The 23312-nt window shown below is 40.3% G+C and overlaps 3 protein-coding genes and 1 long non-coding RNA gene across 5 annotated transcripts in view; 2 read left to right on the top strand and 2 right to left on the bottom strand.

The window, feature by feature from the left end:
- Positions 1-492: 492 nt before the first annotated feature.
- On the bottom strand, positions 493-6070 carry LOC147141891 (PRELI domain containing protein 3B-like). Its single transcript, XM_086041570.1, has 6 exons — positions 5880-6070; positions 4319-4487; positions 3312-3401; positions 2966-3036; positions 2781-2883; positions 493-2240 (listed from the first exon to the last, which is right to left on the bottom strand). Exons 1-6 carry the CDS (start codon positions 5909-5911, stop codon positions 2121-2123), a joined length of 585 nt encoding a protein of 194 aa, XP_085897696.1. The 5' UTR covers positions 5912-6070; the 3' UTR covers positions 493-2120.
- Positions 6071-7869: 1799 nt separating this feature from the next.
- Positions 7870-22384, bottom strand: LOC147141889 (tubulin beta-6 chain). Of its 2 annotated transcripts, none has more exons than XM_086039798.1 (4): positions 19324-22384; positions 12561-12669; positions 12380-12490; positions 7870-11833 (listed from the first exon to the last, which is right to left on the bottom strand). In XM_086039798.1, the coding sequence occupies exons 3-4, from the start codon at positions 12438-12440 to the stop codon at positions 10689-10691; spliced, it is 1206 nt and encodes a 401-aa protein (XP_085895924.1). In that variant the 5' UTR covers positions 12441-12490; positions 12561-12669; positions 19324-22384; the 3' UTR covers positions 7870-10688. The 2 variants fall into 2 exon arrangements, with proteins under 2 accessions (XP_085895924.1, XP_085895923.1); XM_086039797.1 differs by lacking the exon at positions 19324-22384 and adding an exon at positions 13629-13729.
- LOC147141890 (uncharacterized) lies at positions 12405-16745 on the top strand. The gene is made up of 3 exons (XR_015088039.1): positions 12405-12524; positions 12598-12740; positions 16500-16745. It is a non-coding gene; the product is annotated as an uncharacterized LOC147141890 (long non-coding RNA).
- Positions 21459-23312, top strand: part of LOC147141888 (guanine nucleotide-binding protein G(s) subunit alpha-like) — a 27110-nt gene continuing 25256 nt past the window's right edge. The window contains exon 1 of the mRNA XM_086039799.1: positions 21459-22199. Coding sequence (XP_085895925.1) covers positions 22061-22199 — 139 coding nt within the window. The 5' untranslated portion in view covers positions 21459-22060. The remainder of the gene's footprint in view (positions 22200-23312) is intronic.

Below are 23312 nucleotides of genomic sequence, written 5' to 3'. Positions count from 1 at the left end.
TGCCTATGGGGCTGATCTTCACCAGCTGGTCCAGTGCTCCGATCAGGGCACGCTGACTCTGAGACTTTGAACTGATTATGCGATGTGTAATTCCCATTTTGGTTTTTGGTTAACCTGTTGGCTAATATAAAGCCATTCATATAGATTTAGATCCTTCAGTGTTCAAATCCGGGCTGGATATATTTATACAGTATCTATACTTGATTCATAAATGTATTTATAACATATTCAGACATTTAAAGAAATGTTGCTGTATTATTTAGCCACACAAGCGGAAGTATGTAGAAAACATTTGCATAGCAAAAGCAGTCAATATGATTATCAAGGTACTAATAACAATGTGGAATTTTAAAGCACATTGAACACGGGATTTAAGGATCCAATGTAATTTTAAGGATAATTCAGGTAATTCAGTGAGGCAAATTCTGTTTAAAACTTGAAAGTCGATATCAGAATGCCAATTGATAGGACAAAATAAGAGTTGACAAGTACTTCTACAAAATCATCAAAATGCTTTTATTAGCACATTGTCTCAATTGGCATGACCATTTATTTTACAGAGGCACAAGTTACAGTTTCCAGCTCGCTTCATTTAAAAGTCTGTCTAATGAATAAATGTGTTACATTCAAAGAAATATCCTAAAAAAAACAACCCCACACTGTCTATCTTAACAGTATGAAAACCTCCAATAATGTTCAGCTCCTTCTAAACGTGCAGCTTAGTTGGAAGTGCAAATGGAAAATGACTACAGTCGAGGAGCAGCCACCTAATGCATGGAAGCACCTTAAGCATTCAAGCATTCTAGACTTCATCAAAACGCCCCAAGGTAACTTGATCCCATTATACAACTTAAATACTTGACTATTAATTAAATAACACCTAATAATTTACAAGCTTATCTACTGACGTCCAGTACAGAATGTTATCAATGAGGTCTCAGAAGAGTGTTGAAGATGTAACTCCAACACTACAAAAAAATACATAAATGAAATTTGTGCCATTGACCGTGTCCTCTGACACGCAAAACCACTTCAATGGATACAACCACCCCCATATGAAACGAATTCCATGTAGAGTACCATTTCCTTGTATAGATGCTTTTGCAACACTGCGACAATGCATCTCTTTGTGCGCTTAACTGTTTTTCATGCCACAATTGGCACTTTTGCTTGACATGTGCCATGTTTGTGGCAGATAACAACACTTCTAAGGCTGGATTTCCACTACAGGTTCAAGTTCCCGATTCTAAATGTAATGCCTATATCAGTTTTTGTTTTAAACTATTTCCAGGTTTGTTTCAAGTCACACATATCTGATGTGACTGTGTTTACACTGGCAGAAGACACGAAACAAGCTGTAGATGCCCAAATTGCACTGAAACAACTCCACTAGTCTCAACAGCGGGCATTGACAACGAAAAGTAAACAGTAATATAGAAATAATACAAATATTAGTTGGCCTGGGCTTACACGCATTAATTAAAACAAGAGTAAGCTTGGCAATAATTCACTGGTGGCCATCTGCAGTTACTTTGCTTAATTAATTACGGACACACCTCTAATGTAGCTTGTTTATTCGTCTATGCTTTCGCTGTAATTTTCAATTACAGCAGGTATTTATTTGTGTTGTTTGAGTAGACGCAGGTGTGTATACGTCACCCATCGGTGTATTAATATGACAGCTAGCTGACATTGATGGGTTGTATCCCATCTGTGTGTTTACTTCGCACTCACATTGGCACATATACGATACTGTGCTGATTTTTACCCACTTTTGGAAGAGTTCTGATTCTGATCTGAAGATATCTGATCCAATGATTTTTCTTTTTATGCTATTCTGAGCAAAAACAGAAATAAAAAAGAAATGTCACTTGAACCATGCAGTATAAATTCAGCCTAAGAGGTTTTGGCACTTGTACCCCACCTACATCCCCCCCCCCCCATTTCCATGGTTCCCTGAGTGCCCACCCCTGACCCCCAAGACTCCATCAAAGTCTGCTGCTTCTCTGCGGTCCATATGCATTGTCACATAACATAGCATAACGCACAAGAAGCAACAGGAAGTGTCAGAGTATCATGGGGGCGTGGGTACGCTTTGCTGGAAAAATAGGAAGTGGAGGTCATTTGTCAGTAACAGTGGCGGCGGCCATTGGGCTTCGTATCGTCCCACGCGCTGTTGCTGCCAGCTCCTCGATTTCAGTGTTGAGCCGCCGGATCACCCACTCGACGGCTTCACGGCCCTGTAGAGAGAGAGAGCGGGGAGAAAAATGTGGTACATTTGACAAAGTAGGAAGAGGAAAGTCAACCAGCAAAATTGTTCAGCTTCCCAGGCAGTATTAGAGGTAAGGCTGGATGAATAATTGATCAAATCGAGTTTGTCAGGTTTTTTGTTTGTTTTTATTTTTTTTTGCAGTTCCGTAGCTCAAAGTGAGTTAGGTTCACTGTGGCTGAAAATAGAGTATAGGCGTAAATGAAAGTGTGAATGCTTGTCTATGTGCTTTGAGAATGGCTGGCAACCAGTCAAGGCTGTACTCAACCTCTCTCCCAAAGTCAGCTGGGATAACTACAGCTCAACCGCAAACCTAATGAGGACAATCGCTATTAAAAAAATGTAGCAATGAATGAAACTAAACTGAAACCGACTAAAATGAACACTTTATATAACACTTTAAGCCTTGAAGCCTTTGCTCTACTCATTCAACATATTCTGGGCTTTCTGAGTTGTCTTATATTTAAGTGCAAGCACCAAACAGTCATGAAATGTGTAGTCAATCTCCTACCTTTCCCGCATTAGTTGAGATGGTGCTTGCTAGAATGCCCTCCAAGTAGCTGCTTAGACTTACTCCTTTTACAGAGATGATAGCTTCTTGTGTCAGGATCGTTCTAAGGAGAAGGATTAAAAAAAAAAAAAAACGTATGAATCGTCATTCTTATTTGTTGGTTCAGTACACTTTTCTGAACTTACTTCCGAGAATCCTCAGGGTGGGGTTTATATGTTAACTTCTCATCCACAGACACCAAGTTGGTGAACGTAATCTACAACGTGGGGAGAGACAAAAGGACCAAGTTGTCAGATCAGTCTCAAAGCAGTACACCACAAGTATACTCGATTGTACAACAGGCAAGTCTTCATTCCAGAAAGGTCATTAGAACACTACCTTACAACCATTACAATGTGCATCAACAAAGTGTGTGTGTGTGAATTACAAACTGTCAAGATTTGTCTTCATGGATTTGTAAAGACAGTTTTTTTTTTAATTGCACATCAGTCTAATTTTTAGGTGAGATGACCTAAACTATAAAATACTCACATTTGTGGATTGAAGTTCCAAACTCTTCTCTTGTGGATCCACGACCGAGTGCTCTTGAATGTACGTGCATGTCCGCGTGTTGCCGATGATCTGCGGGCAAACGTGAAGATAGAATTCTTAACAAATCTTGGGAAAATATAGATAATGACCAATATTATCCATACATCCATTTTTCATAGGGCTCGCCCTCATAAGGGGTCTTGCGAGTGAGCTGGAGCCTGTCCCAACGAGAGAGGTGGGGTCCACCCACCATGGACTGGTCACCAGTCACTCACAGGGCACATATATAGACAAACGGCCGTTAAAGTCACATTCAGACCCATGGACAATTTACAGTCTTTAATGAACCAGACATGCTAAGCTGCGGAGAGAAAATGCAAACTCAACGCAGGAGTGCCTGAGCCAAGAGTCAAACTCTCTGTGAGGCACAAATTTTAACCATTAGATTAGACATACCAGACGTCTAGCTCAGTGGTGGGAAATCTTCAGCATCAAAGGAACAGATAGATTAAAAAACAAGAAAAATACACTTAGCCCACAAAAGGTTCCTGGACTAAATGGCGCACGTATAGTAACGCTCCAGCCAGACAATCAGATTACGCATCCCATGTGCATCATTGACTGTGGCGGGAATTAAAAAGAAGGATATTCATAGACGTGCTCGCAGACGGCGAGCACATCCTAAAGACGTCCTCATAGAGGCCGGCTTCCGATTGGCCGGTGTGTGTTCAAACCGCAAGGCTGCGCAATAGCTCGCTTTAGCTAGTTGTCCTTGCAGAGGTCATGGGAGCCGCAACACAGGAGACGGCACCAACGAATTTAGCGTTCTCGTGAGCTCTCATTTTAACTCAGCAAGTTACATCACATGCCGTCACGGGTTGTAGCACGGCCATGACAAAATTGGCACTCACAATTACTACGCTCCAGTCAGAGAGCAGGTCCAACTCTTCTGTCCAAAGACAGGAATAGCATTGTGGGAGTAGACTGGTTTCAAATACTGTACTCACAGACTTGACGATAGAGGGAAGACCCCACTCAGTGCTGAGAAGCCTTTTGCTGTGGAGCCGGCCCTGCTTGTCGATGGTCCGGTCCAAAACGTCTACCCCTAACACGCTGGGATTCATTGGGTTGGGATACTTTTGCATTGCTGCCTTGGTCACCGTCTCCCAAGGGTGACTGTGGGAGGAAAACAAACAGTCAAGCCCACTTTCAAACGTTTAAAATGAATGAATGAATACAGCCAGACACTACGGCTCTCACTAGTTTGCATTTGATTATTTTATATTTATGGAATTAAATTCAATGTAGGAGAAATGTTTTTCATTCAAATATTTACTGTAATTATGATATTTTAATGCTATGAACCATGCGCAACTTGAACTAGTTTTACACAAGTGAAGAGTAGAGTCATGAAGAAAATACTTGAATTAGGGTCAACGGTATCTACCATTTGTGGTTTCAGTTTGAATAAATATTAAGTTAAATTAAGTAACGCTTTGCTGTTTTACTGTCTGTAACAGGCCCGTAAAACCTGTTCAAAAATCTCAATCTTTTACATATTTGAAGTTTTTTTTTTTTTTTTAAAAAGTAAAGCACTAATTACTTTCCCTGACAACTACCGGTAATTACATTTATGATGGAGTAAATACTAATTCAATTACTTTTTATAGGAAGCAACTAGTAACTACAAGTAATTACTTTATTTGCCCAACACTGTTTGCTAGACGCTTTCTAGAACTACTCACAGCTACTGTATGTTAGTACAAGCAGTGCACGTTGATATTGATGTTTATATATTGTATCTAAGTTGAATTTGGTTCAGGAAAGTTTATTTCTACTAAATAGGTCATGATTAGGGTTAAAAGTCCTATTGAATTTAGGGGTAGTAGGTTTATTTAGCATACAGTTTGTGGCAAGGTTCCTTTATTAAAACTAATAATACTACTAATAATAATATTAATAATCATAGGTATTAATTATTTTGATTAATATCTGCTAAAGGAATCCCTGGACCCAAAACGATTGAGAACAACTGACTTAAAGTTAATAAAGTCAAACAATGCATTCTATGCATTATCCGATGCATTACGGCTACAGAGTCTCGAAGGTCATTATAGTGTCTGGTTTCCATGGAGACGCGTGCACCAGCTCGGACCGCTATCGGCTTGTGATGTCACAGGCCCGGAAAGAGGGAAAAGTAGGGGAAAGGTTACCCAGCCACAGGGGCCGCTTACGCAAGAAGAACACCGCCGACCTCATGTAATTGCGCCATTTAGCACTTTCTTGTAACATTCTACGTTTCTTTTTAACATACTAGGTATGGTATCATCAGTGACCTAAAGCCAACGAACATGACGACAAAAAATGTCTATCGGCAGCATGCTAGCTCGTTATCTAGCTATGTAGCTAGCTAGCTAGCAGAGAAGGTAATTTTCGGTTTGAACCTACGCTCGCTGAGCACCCGGATGTTCCACTTTATGAATTGTGCAAGCCGTTCACAATACAGTCAGTATGATGTAATTTGACAATGAACAGTTTGGCACGAAGAATTTCCGCATTAGGACTCACTTGAATATGTGTTCAGATGTCCAGATCTTCATAGTGCGGCGAGTTGGGGTCGGATGGATGGATAGAGGGAATTCGCCGCGGTGATCCGTCACACTGAAGCCGGTCGACGTATGTGCGATGCCGGGTTGAAGTCAAGACAACCGCAAGCCCTTCCCCCTTCCCCTCTTCCTCCAGTTCAATGGAGCTGTCACGTGACTGAAATGACGCACTTCCGGATATCCGCAGCATTCATTACCGCGCGTGACCGGTCTGCTGTCAGTCACTCGGGGCAGTGCAATACTGATAGCGTATTAAAATAGCGCAGAGTGACATAATAGGCAGTTTTTTTAACCACGTGTCCAACAGGGTGCACCAAGAGTTTACACCTTACTGATATATATATATATATATATATATATATATATATATATGCTCCTTCCATCATTGTTTTTACTCCTTCCCTCCTTTGCTTAAATCTGATTTTCTGCCTTTCCTTATTACATCCTCCCATCTATTAGAAATGAAAATAAAGTTATACATTTGTCAGGAATCTACCTGCTTGTCTTCCTGCCTTACCTACTTACCGATCCTGACTTTTACTCCTTCCTGCCTTCATTTCCTCAGATATGCTTTTTAGTCATGTATCTTTCCTTTGTTTCGCTTTGGTTTTCTGCCTTCCATCATTCCCTCTTTCCTTCTGTCTCTTCGACCTGCTTTTCTGACTTCTTCCTTCACTTAACCTTACCACTACCCTTGCTTTCTTTCTTCCCCCAGACCCACTTGTTTGTGTCCTTCTTTTCTTTGCATAAAACTCATTTTCTGTGTTCTTTGTTTTTGACTCAAAACATTCTACTTTTGGTCGACCCTGCATTATGTCTAAATAATACAATTCTTTTTGTCCTCTATTAATGAGTATTGTATAAACAATCTTCAAATGTTACACAATTGTCCTCCATGGAAGGTTGACATTTCTGTGCAACCTTGGAAGAACAAGGACAGAGTTTAGGCTGCTGACTGCAAAGTGTCAACAGTAGAGCTCATATTGTATATGGTATTTATACACATGTATCTCTGGTTGCAGTTCATTTTATTTGTATTTTTTTTACAGAAGAGCTTTACAGTGGCTTCTTAAGCAGTATGACTTTAATTCTGTAACTTTACGACTTTATCCTTGGAACATAACATTTTTCACTCAAATTGTGACTAAATTCAACTTTTTTTCCCAAATAAAAATTCAACATAATTTTAATGCGCGACTGTGTTCGAGTGACTTTATGTCTTTGTTCTCTGAACATTATAACTTTTTTCTCTTAATATATTTATTCTCACAGAAATACATTCTTTTTTTCATAATATTATGACTTTATTCTTCCAACATTATTCTATTATTACTATACTGTACTTTATTATACTGTCAACTATTCTCAGAGCATTACAACATTTTTCACATGCAACTTTATTATCACAACATTGAGTTTTTTTCTCCTAACTTTACATCTTAATTATTGTATCATTATAACTTATTTCTCATCAAATTGTGACTTGCCCATAACTGTTTTTTCATGCAAAACATTTCCTTTATTCTTATAACTTTATGAGTTCTTCATGGAACATTACACCTTTTTTGGGAAGTGAATTTATTCTCAAAACATTGCAACTTTCTTTTTGAATGCTTATGATAATATGCAAAACTGCTGTTTTATTCGAGAAGCACTGCTACGTTTTTCAAGTACCTTGCAACTTTACTCCCGTAACACTAGGACTTTATTTGCGTATTCTACATACACAATAGTGAAGAACTTACCGTGATGGTTGGCCATTGTAATTGTCAGATGACTTTATGACTTCCTTTTTCCTCGGCGGAAAAGTGGAATTACTTATGTTTACGGGTGTTCTTCTTCATTTCAAACCTTATTTTCTGACTTAAAGTGAACTTCTTAATGCGGTATGTTTTGGTGAAAAATAATTTGCATGCATGTTAGCCTATGGTCACAAACCACAATAGAATACATGAGTCTAGATAACTTTATTTCTGTACTTATCACATTGCACAGACACTCAAGGCAGTAAAATATGTAATCTCAAAGTCACAGGCTGCTCACATTGGGAGGAAACGGAATGACAGCCAAGTACACTTTATCAGCGTCAATGTGGTCCATCACTCAGTTTGAGTCAAGTCGCATTAGAATTCTGTTAAAATAAGTGTTAAGTAGTTGAATTATACAAAGGAGTATTAGAGCCACACCAAAAAGAGACAACATGAAAAATATATAAAATAAAGTTGATACATTATCACAGTAAAGTTGTGAACGAAAAAAAGAATTGGTCAAGTTGTAACATTACATAAATAAATTATTTTACAAGAAAAATTGTAATACTACGAGGAAAAAACAAAAGCGCTAAGATAAGGAGCATTGAGGCTTATTAAAGGGATGATTGGGATGGCCATGTTTTCACTAACAAGTTCATTTTATATATTTTTTAATCAGGAAAATGAAAAGAGTTGTCATTTTCTATTTATCCATTCATTTTGGAGAAATTAGGAAATAAGTGACGACTTGAAAACCGCCTACTTTTAATGAGGAAAATGGCCTCGCCCCCTACCGTTCTTTCCATGTTCGGTCGGAGTCACCGAAGGGACCGATTACAAACCCTCCATCGGAAATCATTGTACTTTCATTGCTTATAACGTCCAAAAACGGTGATCAATTGGCACCAAAATTTATGTGAACATCCTTACTAATGACCACTTCAACATATCAAAAGGATTAACCTCTCCGTATCTGATTTATATGAGAATGAGGAGATGTGGAAGTGAGCAGAGCTACATAGATTTATGCGGGGATGAGCGCACACTGCTTCTTTGCGTATTTAGTACCGATGTCAGTTTTACATGCAAACCTATGATATAAGTGCCAATGTTAAGCGCATCAAAGTGTCTCTTTAATTTACTGCAGAGAAAGTCATAATATTATGGGAATAAAGTTGTAATTTGTTTCACAAGTCTATTGCTGCTTTGAGTGGCGATCTTGCATTTGGCTAACTTGAAGTTGCATGTTACATTTGGGTATTCTGACATGATGACTTTATTCTTGCAATATTAAGACTTTTTTCTTGTAACATCGCAATTGTGTTCTCGCAAGTCGCAAACTTATGACTTTGTAACTTTGCCACTTTAGTCATGCAACTTCACAATGTTACTTTGGTAACATTCTGACTTAAATCTCAAAACTTACAGACTATATTCTCGTAACTTTATTATTTTATTCTTGCAAATGTATGACTGTCTTTTCATAGCTTTAAACTCGTAACATTCTGACTTTTAATCACATAACATCACAACTTTATTCTCAAAATTTTCTGACTTTATTCTCGTAACTTTGACCTTATTATCAAAATTTTATGATCTTACAGTATTTTCATGACTTAATTCTCGTAACATTCTTCCTTTTCTCGAGTAACATATGGACCTCATTCATGTAACATTACAACTTTATTCTCAAAATGTGTATTATTATATTTTATTCTTCCACCATTCCTACTTTAATCTAACAACATAACTTCTCTTAGCAATGCAACTTTTTTTTCTCATAACCTTGCAACTTTATATATATAAAGCAAATGTATAAAAATTTTACAACATGGTGGCTTTTTCTTAACTTTTGCATAAGGTCTCTGGAAATACTATAAACAAGATACTCATAAATTAAAGAAATACAGATTTCTTAATTAATACAGAGACCGTGCAACCTTTATGCCAGGGGAGTCAAACAATTTTTTTACTATACTGCTGTGCAGGGCCAAAGGAAGCTAAAGCCATTTTTCAGACATCCATCCATCCATTCATTTCCTATTGTGTGCTCATTAGCTTTGGCCCATCTCAGATGACTTAGCGCGAGACGCAAGGTACATTGTTGACTTGTCGATAGCCAGATGCAGGGCACGGCCTTTCAGACTATCATTCACACCAATGGACAATTTAGAGATTTCAAGGAACCTAACGTTTTTGAATGTGTGCCCAGAGAAAACCCACACAAGCACTGGGAGAACAAACTCCACACAAGAATCCCGAGTTGAGATTCCAACCCAAAACGTAAGAATTGTGAGGCAGACGTGCTAACCACAATTGTAGCCCTATTGCCAAATATTCTACTTTGTATTGAAATAAATCAAACCTGCAATCCATCTTGAAGCAAAACACCACTGAAAATTAATTGTCCCTTATTCCATTAGGCACTGTGTCCAAACATTAGTAGTGCAAATATCAATGGCACCTAATTCCCTCAAAAAAAGCGGATTAAGTATCAAAATAATGACATGCCCAAATCATACTCTAAAAATAATAGACTGAAAGTCAAGTAATATTTTTGATTATATTTATGCGCACCAAAATGTATGTGCACATGTATTGTAAATGTCTTTTTTTTTTTTTAAACCTGGCGGTTAGGAGTGCTATGTAAATTATGGCAATAATTGACAATGCCATATGGCATTTTTATAGCAAAATAGACCATGAAGCAAGTCAAAAATGAACAATGCCATGTTAAAGCATGGGTCATGTGCCAGTGATTTTGTGAACTGCACAGAACTGGTCAAGATGGCGTTGCGCAGGCTATGTCATTATTTTGATACTTTAATCGGCTGAAACTTTTTTTCAGCGGGTCAGCCATTGCTATTTGCAATATTAATGTTTATACTTACTGTATAAGCGAATGAAGGACAATGAATTTTCAGTGGTGCGTTGCTTTAAAAAAAAAAAGTACAGCTAAAGAACAATCGTATAAATATTCCATGGCACCATTTCCTCACAGATCTTGCTTTGGCAACGTTTCATGGTCTGTCCTCATCCGCGGTTTCTCTACTTGTTTCTGTCACCGTTTCCATCCGAGACTGAATCCTTGAGGGTGTAGACATGACAGGTGGCTCCTGCTCCTCTTCATCTTCCATTTCAGACTCCATGTCGGCCGTGGCGTCTTGGTACTGCTGGTACTCCGACACCAGGTCGTTGAGGTTGCCCTCGGCCTCTGTGAACTCCATCTCGTCCATGCCCTCGCCCGTGTACCAGTGGAGAAAGGCCTTGCGCCTGAACATCAGCGCGAATTGATCACCCACTCGGCGGAATATTTCCTGAATGGCCGTGTTGTTGCCAATGAACGTGGAGGCCATTTTGAGGCCTCGTGGCGGGACGTCGCACACGGCGACCTTGACGTTGTGCGGGATCCAGTCCACAAAGTGGTTGCTGTTCTTCTGCTGGATGGCCAGCATTTGTTCATCCACCTGCTTGGTGGACATCCTGCCGCGGAAGACGCCGGCAACCGTGAGGTAGCGGCCCCGTCTGGGATCGCAGGCCGTCATCATATTGCGGGCGTCGAACATCTGCTGGGTGAGCTCGGGTACGGTAAGGGCGCGGTACTGCTGACTACCGCGCGCCGTCAACGGGGCGAAACCGGGCATGAAGAAGTGAAGGCGGGGGAAAGGCACCATGTTGACCGCCAGCTTCCTTAGGTCGGCGTTGAGCTGACCGGGGAATCTCAGGGAGGTGGTGACCCCACTCATGGTCATGGACACCAAGTGGTTGAGGTCCCCATACGTGGGCGTGGTGAGTTTGAGTGTGCGGAAGCAGATGTCGTACAGCGCCTCGTTGTCGATGCAGAAGGTCTCGTCCGTGCTCTCCAGGAGCTGGTGCACCGACAGGGTGGCGTTGTAGGGTTCCACCACCGTGTCGGAGACCTTCGGCGAGGGCATTACGCTGAAGCTGGTCATGATCCGGTCGGGGTACTCCTCTCGGATCTTGTTGATCATTAGGGTCCCCATGCCGGAACCTGTTCCGCCGCCAAGGGAGTGAACCAGCTGGAAGCCCTGCAGGCAGTCGCAGCTCTCGCTCTCGTTCCTCACCCGGTCCATCACTTGTTCTATCAGCTCCGCCCCCTCCGTGTAGTGGCCTTTCGCCCAGTTATTGCCAGCACCTGAGTTGCCTAGATTGACAAAATGAAAGCAAAAGTTGGAGGCACACATAAAAGAGAATAAATAGCCTTCTATTATTGAAAGTGACTCAGTTACAGTAGATGCTCTTGTAATCACATAGATGACCGTGAGTAATATATTATCTGTCTACATGTCATCCTTCACCGTCTGTTTTCAAATATGCGCGTAACTATCGATCCTAACCGTTAGCATTAACCTGTCAATGGTATTTTCTATTTTACAGTATGCTAGCATTAAGCTGGCAGGCCGTTTTTAAGGCAACATTGTTTGGTTGTTTTAGATAAACAATGTGTAATTATCTTTCTTTTATGTTCAGTTTGACAGTAAAACTCAACTGGAATTGGAATTAAACAGCTTAATGCGTCTTTTTTGATGAATTGTTCACCATTTGCCAAACTGCTGCTTTTTGTGAAGTGAGTTGAAATAAGTTCACAAAGCCCAAGAATGACTGTACGTATTTCGAAAAACTGGAAATTCGGAACACTCAAATCCTTAAGCACCACTTGTATTCATAATATTTTGGACACGCAGCTCACCATGAATGAAGTTGTCCGGCCGAAAGAGAGCACCGATGCGACTCCCTCTGATGCTGTCCATGGTTCCAGGCTCCAGGTCAACCAGCAGGGACCGAGGCACGTATTTACCACCTGGACACAAAATGGAGAGACACATTCATCATCGGTAAGTCTATCATGGACTCTCTTGATGACGCCTTACCGTGTGCTTCATTGAAGTAGACGTTGACTCTGTCCAGTTGGACTGTGCTGTCACCCTCATAAATGCCCGTCTTGCCAATTCCGTGTTCCTCGCTGATTACTTCCCAAAACTGAGAGGGAAAAGGCATCATTGAAGATCATAAGAGTGATTCAGTGGATTTGAACATATCATCTTCTGTGAGTAAGTGCCTTATGTTTTTTTCTTTTTCTTTTCCTTTTTTTTTGCATTTCAAGCATAACCTTGGAGCGTCCCTGTGATAGGATCAAATTTACAGTTAAGCCAAACTTATTAGGCAAGCACACTTGAATGACATATTATCCGAATGTGTCGCTTATTATCTCGTTCTTGCTATTTCTTGTTTTGCGTTGGCCACGATAAAAACAGAATGACCCACCCTCACCAGTGTCGCCCTTATCTCCTCCCAGAATGCACACACTTCACTCACTGTTATTGGCACCGTGACACTACGCTTTCTGTCATAGTGTCACAATATGGCAGAATATTGGTGGAGAACAGGACGCCCTAAACTCCTTACTTGCTTCAGTTCATTTTTTTTTTTTAAATATTATTTAGGCCTCATTCAAGTAGTTTGTAGTAGCTTGTCAATGGCATTACTTTTTAAAACAAAATTATATGAATAAGTTCATAAAATACATTGTTATATATATATACACATATATATTTTTTTCATATTATGTGAAATTTCTTGCAAATGCACATAATATGAGCAAATGGGTATTACATTTTTTTAGGGGGCTTAGAACAAATTTTTAAATGACATGTTAGATGTTTCCTTAAAATTATATGAAATCAAACATTTGTCTCCCAAAAAAATGTGAATTATGAAATCATTACCATTATTTTGCTGTTAAGTTGGACATAGTAGCATTACATTAGTCTCCATTTGAAGGTCTGACAATAACACAAATTTAGAAAAATGTGAATAAATTACAGAAAAAAAATTATATATTTTTATATATTGAAAATAAATAAATAAATATATATATATATATATATATATATATATATACTGTACAGTGTATCATTTCAGCTATTTAGTTTAATTACCTTTGAGCCGATTTGGTTTCCACATTGTCCAATTTGCAGATGTACAATTTCACGCATGATGACGCAGGCATCAAGTGCAGTCGTTTAAGCGGGTGGGTGCCTCTGATATGCCGGAGGGCTCCAACTGGTTATATGTAATTACTCGTGATGTCATCACCCATGTCAAGGAGGGAGGGAGTGTTGGGGGACACCCAACACTAGCTGCTCCCATTTCACATGTTTGCATTGTGAAATTCTGATATAGATCAAATGTGTTATCGGTATTCCTCTTTAGGGCAAGGAAGCCATTTCTATTAACATTATCCTCTCTTTGCGGTACAGGAGAAAGCACAAGAAGTGTTTTTAGGCTACCTGCTGAAACATAACACTAGGTGACGGTATCAACGCATTTTTGTTGCTTCTTCATTACATGTCTAGCAGGCATTTTTAAAGGTTGTGTCAGCAGTTTTACTGTATTTTAGTTTCATTATACAATTTATTTTTTACACTTTTATGACTGACTTTTAGGAATGTTAAAATATTACCTAACATGGCCTGTACCGCAAGTGTCCAATTCAAGGCTTGGGGGCCTTATCCGGCCCGCCACATCATTTTATGTGGCCCGCAAAAGCAACTTCCATGACCCATGATAAAATCTGTCCAACATTTTAAATTGTCATGTGTCATAAATAATGTTGAGATTTTACAACAGTTTTTGTTACCCTTTTCACAGTAACTTGAACAATACCGTATTTGAACAAACTTCATCCTTGACTTTTGCTTTCAAAACTATTAAGCTGTCAATTTGTTGTGTAATAATATGATAAGACGATTAGACATTTATTTGGTTTCCCCATCATAACGGCCCTCTGAGGAAAGCCATAGCTACAAAGTGGCCTGGACAAAAAATTTGTTGACCCCTCTGGCCTGTACAGTTACAATGCAGACCATTTAACCATTGAACTCAAATTTATAACATTTTTCAGAGCACCTTGGAAATGGGATCAGCAGTGGTACTGCATGTGTGTTCTTTAGCCTTTAGATAACATTTTGCCACCTCGGTGAGTTGCGTCATGATTCCCTCCCTCAACTGTCTGCAGGGGGGGCTCATTCGCCAGCTGCACAACTCGGCAGCACTGACCTTTATGTGTTTTGCCCCAAGCTCTTTCCTGTTACCTCCTGATGCATTTTTGTTTTTAGATGTGTCTGTTGTGACTATCGTTGTCTGTGTGGAAAGTGCAACGTGATGCAAACATTCTGCATGCAAGTGAAAGGTAGCTAACAACTCTTAGGCAACTTCTGGAAAAGTGTGAAAGGGTGAATCATAGGACAGGAAATGGAACTCCACTGTGACCACAGGAAAGGTTTGGCTGTGCAGTACATAATGAGAAAAATATATTTGATTTTGCAATACATTCACAAAGCTTTATTAATTCAAGCAATACATACAAAACACCCCTAGGTGACAGTATTGCTCGGCAAACTCCTTCCTGCTTTGTCTTCATTAGTGTCTGTGAGGTTCAAATGAATTTTACTTTTAGTTTTGTTAAACAGTGGTATTATAAGGTATTGTCATTATAAATGTATGGCCGTTAAGAATTTTAAAATATAACTAAGGAGACATATTATTAACAGTTTTTACAATTTCAAACAGTTTCCAGTTGTTTTAACTGCTTAAAACTGCTAGCAAGATTTTTATGTAGCTCCACTTTACTAATTTCTCCCTCCCTCGAGTCTCTGACTTAAAGGGGGAAATCAACCCAAACATATTTTTTTCAAGAAAATGTTCCCAGCAGGCCCACTAGTTGAAACACTGCATTCTGATTAATGGTGTGTTTATGCAATATGAGTTTAGCAGCAAAATCCACCCGTTTTCAGCCATCTCATTTTGTCATTTCTGTCGACTGAAAATGACATCACAACTACCCAGGGCTCAGGGAACGACCAATCACAGCTCGCCTGTTTTCTAATGCTGAGCCGTGATTGGTCGTTACCTGGACTGCAAATGAATGTGATTTGCGTGAAGCCACCACAAATTATTTTTAATCATATCCCGCCCCGTAGAGCGAACGCCCATACAGAGGCAATTGAATTTTCACTTGTGAAAGCAGCACTTCATCTCCAAGCCACTGAATTACAATAGGTCGTCAATGTGTATAAATGTAGTGGCGTGTCACCAAACTCAAATATCCCCCAATCCCATGTTGACAATTTAGCTGAACACTGAAATATGTGCTGCTTATCAGGAACTAACAGGTAACACTGTTACCTAACGCTAATCTAAAGTAACACTGCAGCTCTGCTTATCTTTTCGTATTGACATGATTGTGCTCCAGTCGAACTCCAGCCATTACTTCAAAATGGCAGGTGTAGGATGCTGTGAGTCCGCAGTGATGTCATTAATTGGTTTCCTCAGCAAGACATTTTCAGAAAAAGGCAGATCTACAAGATTTACTTGTTTGTCAATTTGTTAAAAGGGCAGGTTTCACCCTTGAGACCCAACTACTAATATCCAAACCATTAAAAAATGCATTTTCCATAATATCTCCTCTTTAAAGCATTACCATTACCGTCAATGAAGGTTTTACTTTTACAACAGTGATTATTGCATGAACAATAATTTCTCAGATGAGCTATAAACACATGCTCAATTTCCACAAACTTCTGGATTGCCTTGCGATCAAAAGCACTCAAACTTAATCAAGTTCTTGGTTTGACAGCAGAAATGTATTTTTTAAGCAATGCAACCGCACGGGGTTTTCCCCCTTTGATTTCATAAAGCCCAAAGGAAGTTATAGTTGCATGTCTTGTATTTTTGAAAAGTGGGTCAGGTTGTGATTTTAGTCAAACTAACGATGCTACATGTCTGATATATCCATTCATTCATTTCAGATCCTTGTAGATGTTGCCGTTGGATCACTTTGAATTTGAAATCAGCACAGCTTTTGAATAGAAGATAAAGATTAGGTTGTGAATTTTGACTTTGCCTGAAGTCGGGCATGTTTAGGCACCTAACACTCTAACAGAGTATGCATATGTATGATGTAAACAAATGTATGTATTGCGGTAGTCAGTAGAAAGTTTGTGTCGTGATCATGAGAAAAGATGACGCAGTTCATGAGTGAATGTTGAACGGTATGTAAAACAAAAGGCCCCGACGAGCCATGTGGCTGCTCACGGCACATTTCATACGTGTACGCCTGTAAATAAATTATAATGCTGTCATCAAAGGTCCTTTCTCAGTCTTATTTACATTGTTGTATTGTTTGAGGTGTCACAATTACAAAAACATTACCGTCAAAGTCACTGATCTGGATCATGTTTCATTTCACAAAAGCTTTTTGGTCAGAAACAGTTGCTTTCGGTGAAACCAACCCATTCTACTTCTGAATACTAAAGGACGAAAAAAAGTAGAAACAAACTTTCCAAAAAGGTTGTCAATAAGGAGAACTCTGCTTTGAAAACAGCTGGCAGTGAATAAGTTAATTCAGTTTTAAAAAAAATATATACAAGTTGTCGGTTATTGATACATTGTGTATGGACAGGTTGACAAGAGGAGGACTTTTAAAGAGGGCTCGTATATCCTGTAGACCTCCAGCTCAATGACACTCAGGACAATCATGTGATTCAAACGCTGCTTCTTTCCAGATGTGTCAAGTCAAAGTAAGAAGTGGAAAAACTGGAAATAGTGCAAGCGTCACTTCAAAACAAAAGTAGGCCTCGTAAATCAAGCACAGCATGGACTTTGGATACTTCATTTATTCTTGTAGTAGAAGTACAGATACCTGTGTATAGAATATTCTGTTAAAAGGCGTAATGCTGATTCAAGATTTTTAACAAAAGTAACATTTAAAAAGCCATCAGACATGACATGTACTTCAATACAAATGTACAGTAAAACTTTGCTTCAAAATAATTTCCGTCTTTTATTAACTTGCATAGCGCTTGTATTATTGTATAGCTAAATTCAGAGGGATGAATAAGGAATGAATTAACATGTCCTGCATGAGAGAAACAACACAACATAAAAATGCTAGTTAGCCAAAGCTAACAACTGAAAAAATTAACTTTATATGTTATTTTCTTCCAGATTAAACACAGAATTTTTAAAACACATTCGCCAAATTAATTCTCCCAGCACTTAAAAAATCTCTAAAATAAGACCATGGCTAGGGAATACTGTATCTGGCTTCTCCGAATCTGTTGTGTCTTCATTGTTACTGCTTTGTTCATGTTCCTCTATGTTGTCCATGTTTTTTTGCCTATGTCACCAAGATTGCAATCAATCAGTACAACAAGATCTCAGGCACGATTAACTTTACCTTTCTGTCTATTTTACATAGTGTCATCATTTGGTGAAGTTAGAAAAGTAACAAACTTATTTTAGGAGGAGTAGAAAGTACTTTCGTTTTTCAAATATAGGGAGTAAAAATACTCAAGTAAAATACAGATACCTGACAAATCTACTTAAGTAGTACACTTCACACCACTGTCAGGCATTCATCAAATGTTGTGTTGATCCACGTCAATTGTGTGGACACTGTAAATGTTACAGTCTAACAAATTACATTCCACAGGCTGGTTGTAATTCTGGGCAGTACTAGTGGCTAGCATGAGCTTGGTTGGGTGTGCTCCAAGTATTGTGTTAGGTTAATTGTCCATACACGTGAATATGAGTGTAAATGTTCTCTCTGTGTACAATTTGTCCCCTGCGCTTGACTGGCAACCAGTCCAGGCTGCACCCTGCCCCAAAGTCAGCTGGGAAAGCCTGCACCTATGACCCCAAAGAGGACAAGCGCTACGACTTTGACTAAAATCACAACCTGGCCTACTTTTCAAATATTGCGACACGACCCCCTAACTTCCTGTTGGTTGGTTGGTTGGTTGGGAATCTTATCAATATTTGAGAGTCGCACACACCCTTGCACCCTGTTTTTCATGGCGAATCGTCGAAATGAGACTTTGATGTGTTCTTAATTAACCTAATATGCATTTTTTGGGAATGTGGTAAGAAGTCAGAGTACCCCCAGAAAGTGTGAGACGGATGGGCTAACATTTTCCAATGCTACCTATCGCATAATAAACAGGGTGTCCAGTGTCCACAAAAGCTCTACAAATCTGTGGCCACTAGATGGCGCGTGAACTGCATTTTTTTCCTCTGTATTCGTCAATTAGCACAAACCAAAACCTAGTGTTTTCTCATACAACAGAATAAACTTTATAAATCGTATATTTATTAATGTCTCCGTCAATTGAAGCAATTGTTCGTGACTATAAAGTTATGAATGGGCTTAGTATAATATTAACCCAGCACAATGAACCCCTGCCAATTTACAATTCACTATTCACAAACTCGTGATTTCTTTCTCCCGAACCCAACAACTTTTTTTTATCCCTAAACTCACGTATTCACGCCTTTCATCTTATTTTTGGGCACTTTCTGTAACGCCCTAACATGCCACCCAAACGCCCTACTCATTTAAGCCATATTAGCACTTAGCAGAGGATTAGCTTGCATTAGCCTGGCTAGCGTGGCTTGACAACAAACAGCAGCGTGATGGAAGATTCAAGTACAGTAGATAGCGGTCCGACCCTTTTGATGCTTTTTTTCATAATCGTTTTATCTCAGCATTCATTTTTCAGATGAATCTTGTCAAATGAGCTTGGCGAGTTGTGCCCTGCGATTGGCTGGCAGCTTGCTCAAAGTGTATCCCACCTCTCCAAAAAAGTCAGCCTGGGATAGGCTCAAGCTCACCCACGTCCCTAGTGAGCAGAGACTCCGCAACACTGCAGGCAACCCAAGCAAAAGGATCTAATAGATGGCTGGTATTGATCCTTATCAATGACACAACTGGAAACCCCGATAGACACAGCAATGACACGTCTGGTTTCCGGGAATCACCCTAAAGTGGTCTACTGGTCTCCTATATAAGCAGGATTGCTGTCAAATACACTGAAGATAAAATGAAAGCAAACATCACACAGAGCACGTAAAATAAAACATAAGAAAAAGATGAAGACAAAATAACGTGATATTGGTCACTGGATTGATGGTGGCTTGGTTTTGTTTTCATCATTCTGAAAATTTTGCAAATTTCAGGTTCAAGTTATTTATAAAATGTATGTGAAGTTTGCTTTTAGTGTTGGTATATTTTGTTAAACATTTTATATGCCAAAGATTCAATAAAATATACTATTTCTTTATCCACTGTCCTGTTTTTTTGGGGGTTTTTTTGGAGGAGGGTGCTCCATTGCCCCTCTTGCCTGACACCCCGCTGCCTAATTGCAAATAGCAGTCATGTCAGATTGCCTGAGGCGAGATTCGAACCCAAACATGAAAAAAAGGCAGATGTGCTAACCACAGTACACTGTAACAAATATAATCCATCCATTTCTTGCAACGTCTATCCTCACTTGGGTTGCCGGTGATCTGAAGCCTATAGTATGCCAGCTGATTTTGAGAGGGATAGGGTACACTCCGGACCGGTCGCCGGCCATTCACAGGGCACATATTGACAAATAACCATTCAGACTCACTTTCATGCCTGTGATAATTCAGTCTTCAATTAACCCAAGAAGCATTTTTTTGGAATGTGGGAGGAAGCCCACGAAAGGATGGGGAGGAATTGCAAACTCTGCACAGGAAATTAAGATGTAGCCCAAATTTGAACCCTCTGACCGCATACTGTGAGGCTGTGCCGGATGTGCGAACCACAAGGCTTTGCATGATCAGGATTTTAGAGCTGATCACCGAGCAGTGAGTTTAAACAAAAACAAACAACCAAATAAAAAAACATAACTGATCACCGATCCGATCAGGAAATTGATCAATCTAACCAATGTACTCAAACAACTTTTTTTTACTCTAGTCATACCCCGCTATTCGTGGAGGTCGGCCCAAGAACCAATTAACGATTTTGCATAAATTGCAAAAGATCTGATCTGATCCATCTGATCAGATCAGTGTAAAGTCGACTATAACCACTACATCACCGTGTCACCCACACTGTGCTTCATCTATAATAATTCAGTCTTAAATTTTTTTCATCTTGCTAAATCTAGAATATCCCAGCCACATTGAAGCGGGGGAGGGGCCCGAAGAAAAAAATATTTATTTATTTATTTTATTATTATTATTATTTTTAATTATTTTACTGGTGGGAATGGGCTTCTTCCAAAGATTTTTATTTACTGTGGGGAATGGGCTTCTTTCAAAGAATTTTTTTTTTTTTTTTTTTTTTTTTACTGGCGGGAATCAGAAGATGGTGAAAAAAATGTCTGGGACGAACAGAGTTGTTTTATTGTGAAAAGTACAGCCGGAACTTTCTCTTTGCAATCCATATAACTTGGTGACCGTCCGTCGTTCCTACTGTTCCGTGAGAGCGGTTTTGCCCCACCCCACCTCTTCAACGCTAGCTATCTCAATGTACAATTCTTTGAGAAAAAAAGGGGCACAAATAATGCGGAGCGACGCCGCGGAGGAACAATTACATGTCTAAAAGCGTCAGCGGTCCCCGGCAACAGGCAGGCAGACAGACAAGCAGTCACCCCTCGGCTGTAACAAGCAACGACAACCACCTTCCCCCAAAAGCCGTCTACGCTCGGATGAGGGCTTGAAAACACGGCGGTAGGTTCCATGTCTGGTGCACATGTAACCGTCCAGCAACGGGGGAGTACGAGCCGCCGAGCTAGTTCGACAATCTGGGGCTTGCCATCCGTAAAACACCTGGACGTCGAGCTGCATTCAAGGACACGCAGCTGCCTAAAGAATTGAGAGGAGAGGAGGAGAGAGGAGAGGGACTTGGGGGGCGGGGGGGGAGAAGAAAAAACACACCGATGTGAGGAGAAACGCACATTAACGTGACGGGGGAGAGGAGAGCGAGGAAAAAGGACGGCGGAGAAAGGGGCCTTTTTCAGGGGGGGGGGATCTTCTTGTATATCGACGCTGAGAGGCTCTTAAATAATAATAATAACAAAACAAAAAAACGGGAATTAATCGACGACGAAACGCTCCAGTGAAGCCCCGAGAGGAAATATTAACTTATTGTACAGTACTCACCCACCCTATCCAAAGCAAGGATCGAGCCAAGATGGTTTGCCAGGAACATTAAGGCAAAATTGAGAGGGAAGTGGTGGTGTGTGTCTTCATCCATGTCCATTTCACATCCTCTCGTAGCAGCGTTGATGACTTCATTGCGGATTTACAGTGGAAACACGGCGCTGCTGTCCTGACTCTTGTTGCCAGTAAATAGCCACTTCCATCCATCCATCCATCCACCCACCATCCCCATAGATGCCTCCCGTTCTGAGCCGGGTCTTCCACTCTTGGGCCCGTCTCGGCATTTAGGATCCGTTCCCTCACCTTACCTTTTACCCCTTTACCCATCCTGCCTCCCCCCTGGGGTTTTTTTGGTTGTTGTTTTTGGGGGGGGGAGGCGGGTGCGGAAGGGAAGATGGGCTGTCTCGGCAACAGCAAGACGGAAGACCAACGCAACGAGGAGAAGGCCCAGAGGGAAGCCAACAAAAAAATTGAGAAGCAGCTCCAGAAAGACAAACAGATATACCGCGCCACTCACCGGCTTCTACTACTAGGTGAGCGTTGTCATCAAATGTTCTGTTCTGTGTGTTTTCTTGTGTAGGTGTTGATGCAAATGCAATAGCAGTAACCCGGCGGTGGACAACTTCCAGGCCTAGGCTGCTTTGACACCATGGATCACCAACCCGAGTTTTATTACTGGTCTTTTTTTCCTCCCATATAAAATAGTCCGTCACCATCACTGAGGTCTACATACTCCACCTTATAGTGTGATCTTCCCCGCCGAGGAAGCTGTCCCACTAATCCGCTCGGACTGCGGGCAAATTAGGGTTAGTTTTGGGATTAGCCGTGTCCCGTTTGTCCTAATCTGAAATTGATCCCGGATTTGGGCGTCTCATTCTCACTAATAGCAGGACTCCCTGCCCAAGAGGTGACAAGTAGAGATATTTTCTGTTTCTCTATATACTTAAGTGTTAGCCTTAAAGATCCCTTTTTTTTAAATCTGTAGGGGACTGCCTTCGGAAGTACTTTCAGTGCTGTAATAGAGTTGGAAAGGCACCTGTGTGTAACTGTAAAAGTATTCTGTAATGCCGGGACAGGGATTATTTAGCGTCTCTGAGAGTTGTAGTTGGCATTCCATTTCTCCCCTTCGGTGCAAGCCTCACCATTTAAAGTGGAGAATTAAGATAGACAAACATACAGCTACTTTATTCACCCTGTGAGGGGAAATTAATCAAAAAGATGCAAACCATAAATGACGAAGAGGACATGGCTCAGATGTTATGGTGGGATGGCACGTCACATACTGTGTGTGCCTGTGTGAGGGTACTGTGAAGTTTCACACTTCGTCCCTGTTGTGTTGATAGCAATTGTAGCTGCTTGGCGAGTATGGATGAAATGGTATACTATAACTGTTTGAAATGGTGTTCATCATTACTACCGTATTCAAGAGTAGTAGTTGTAGGGGGGATGTCGTTGACCAGAAATTTTAGTGCTTAGAGTTAATATCAGACCCGTAACAGAGAAAGGACAGCGTCTACTGTATGTCTAAGGGTATTCTCAGTTGTCGTGCCGGGACAGCAGTGTGAAGTTCGTTCGTGTTAAATTGAAAGCAATTGTAGCTGCCCGGCATGTCGGGATAAAGCGGTCTACTATTTCCGTTTCAATTT

This window comes from Filicampus tigris, chromosome 9 (genome assembly GCF_054856515.1).
Source record: "Filicampus tigris isolate MCC_2025a chromosome 9, RoL_Ftig_1.0, whole genome shotgun sequence".
NCBI classification, from domain to species: Eukaryota; Metazoa; Chordata; class Actinopteri; order Syngnathiformes; family Syngnathidae; genus Filicampus; species Filicampus tigris.
Note: the sequence above shows the minus strand (reverse complement) of the source record. Positions and strands in the feature narration are given on the sequence as shown.

What these genes read in the sequence shown, in the direction of transcription:
- LOC147141889 (XM_086039797.1), bottom strand. Translation starts at nt 13,685, where the DNA reads ATGCGTGAAATTGTACATCTGCAAATTGGACAATGTGGAAACCAAATC. An exon ending in CTACTTCAATGAAGCACACG is followed by an intron (nt 12,491 to 12,560) that starts GTAAGGCGTCAT and finishes TTTTGTGTCCAG; the next exon opens with GTGGTAAATACGTGCCTCGG. An exon ending in GCCGGACAACTTCATTCATG is followed by an intron (nt 11,834 to 12,379) that starts GTGAGCTGCGTG and finishes TTGTCAATCTAG; the next exon opens with GCAACTCAGGTGCTGGCAAT.
- LOC147141891 (XM_086041570.1), bottom strand. Translation starts at nt 5,911, where the DNA reads ATGAAGATCTGGACATCTGAACACATATTCAA. An exon ending in ACATCTGAACACATATTCAA is followed by an intron (nt 4,488 to 5,879) that starts GTGAGTCCTAAT and finishes TTCCTCCCACAG; the next exon opens with TCACCCTTGGGAGACGGTGA. An exon ending in TCTCAACTAATGCGGGAAAG is followed by an intron (nt 2,241 to 2,780) that starts GTAGGAGATTGA and finishes CTCTCTCTACAG; the next exon opens with GGCCGTGAAGCCGTCGAGTG.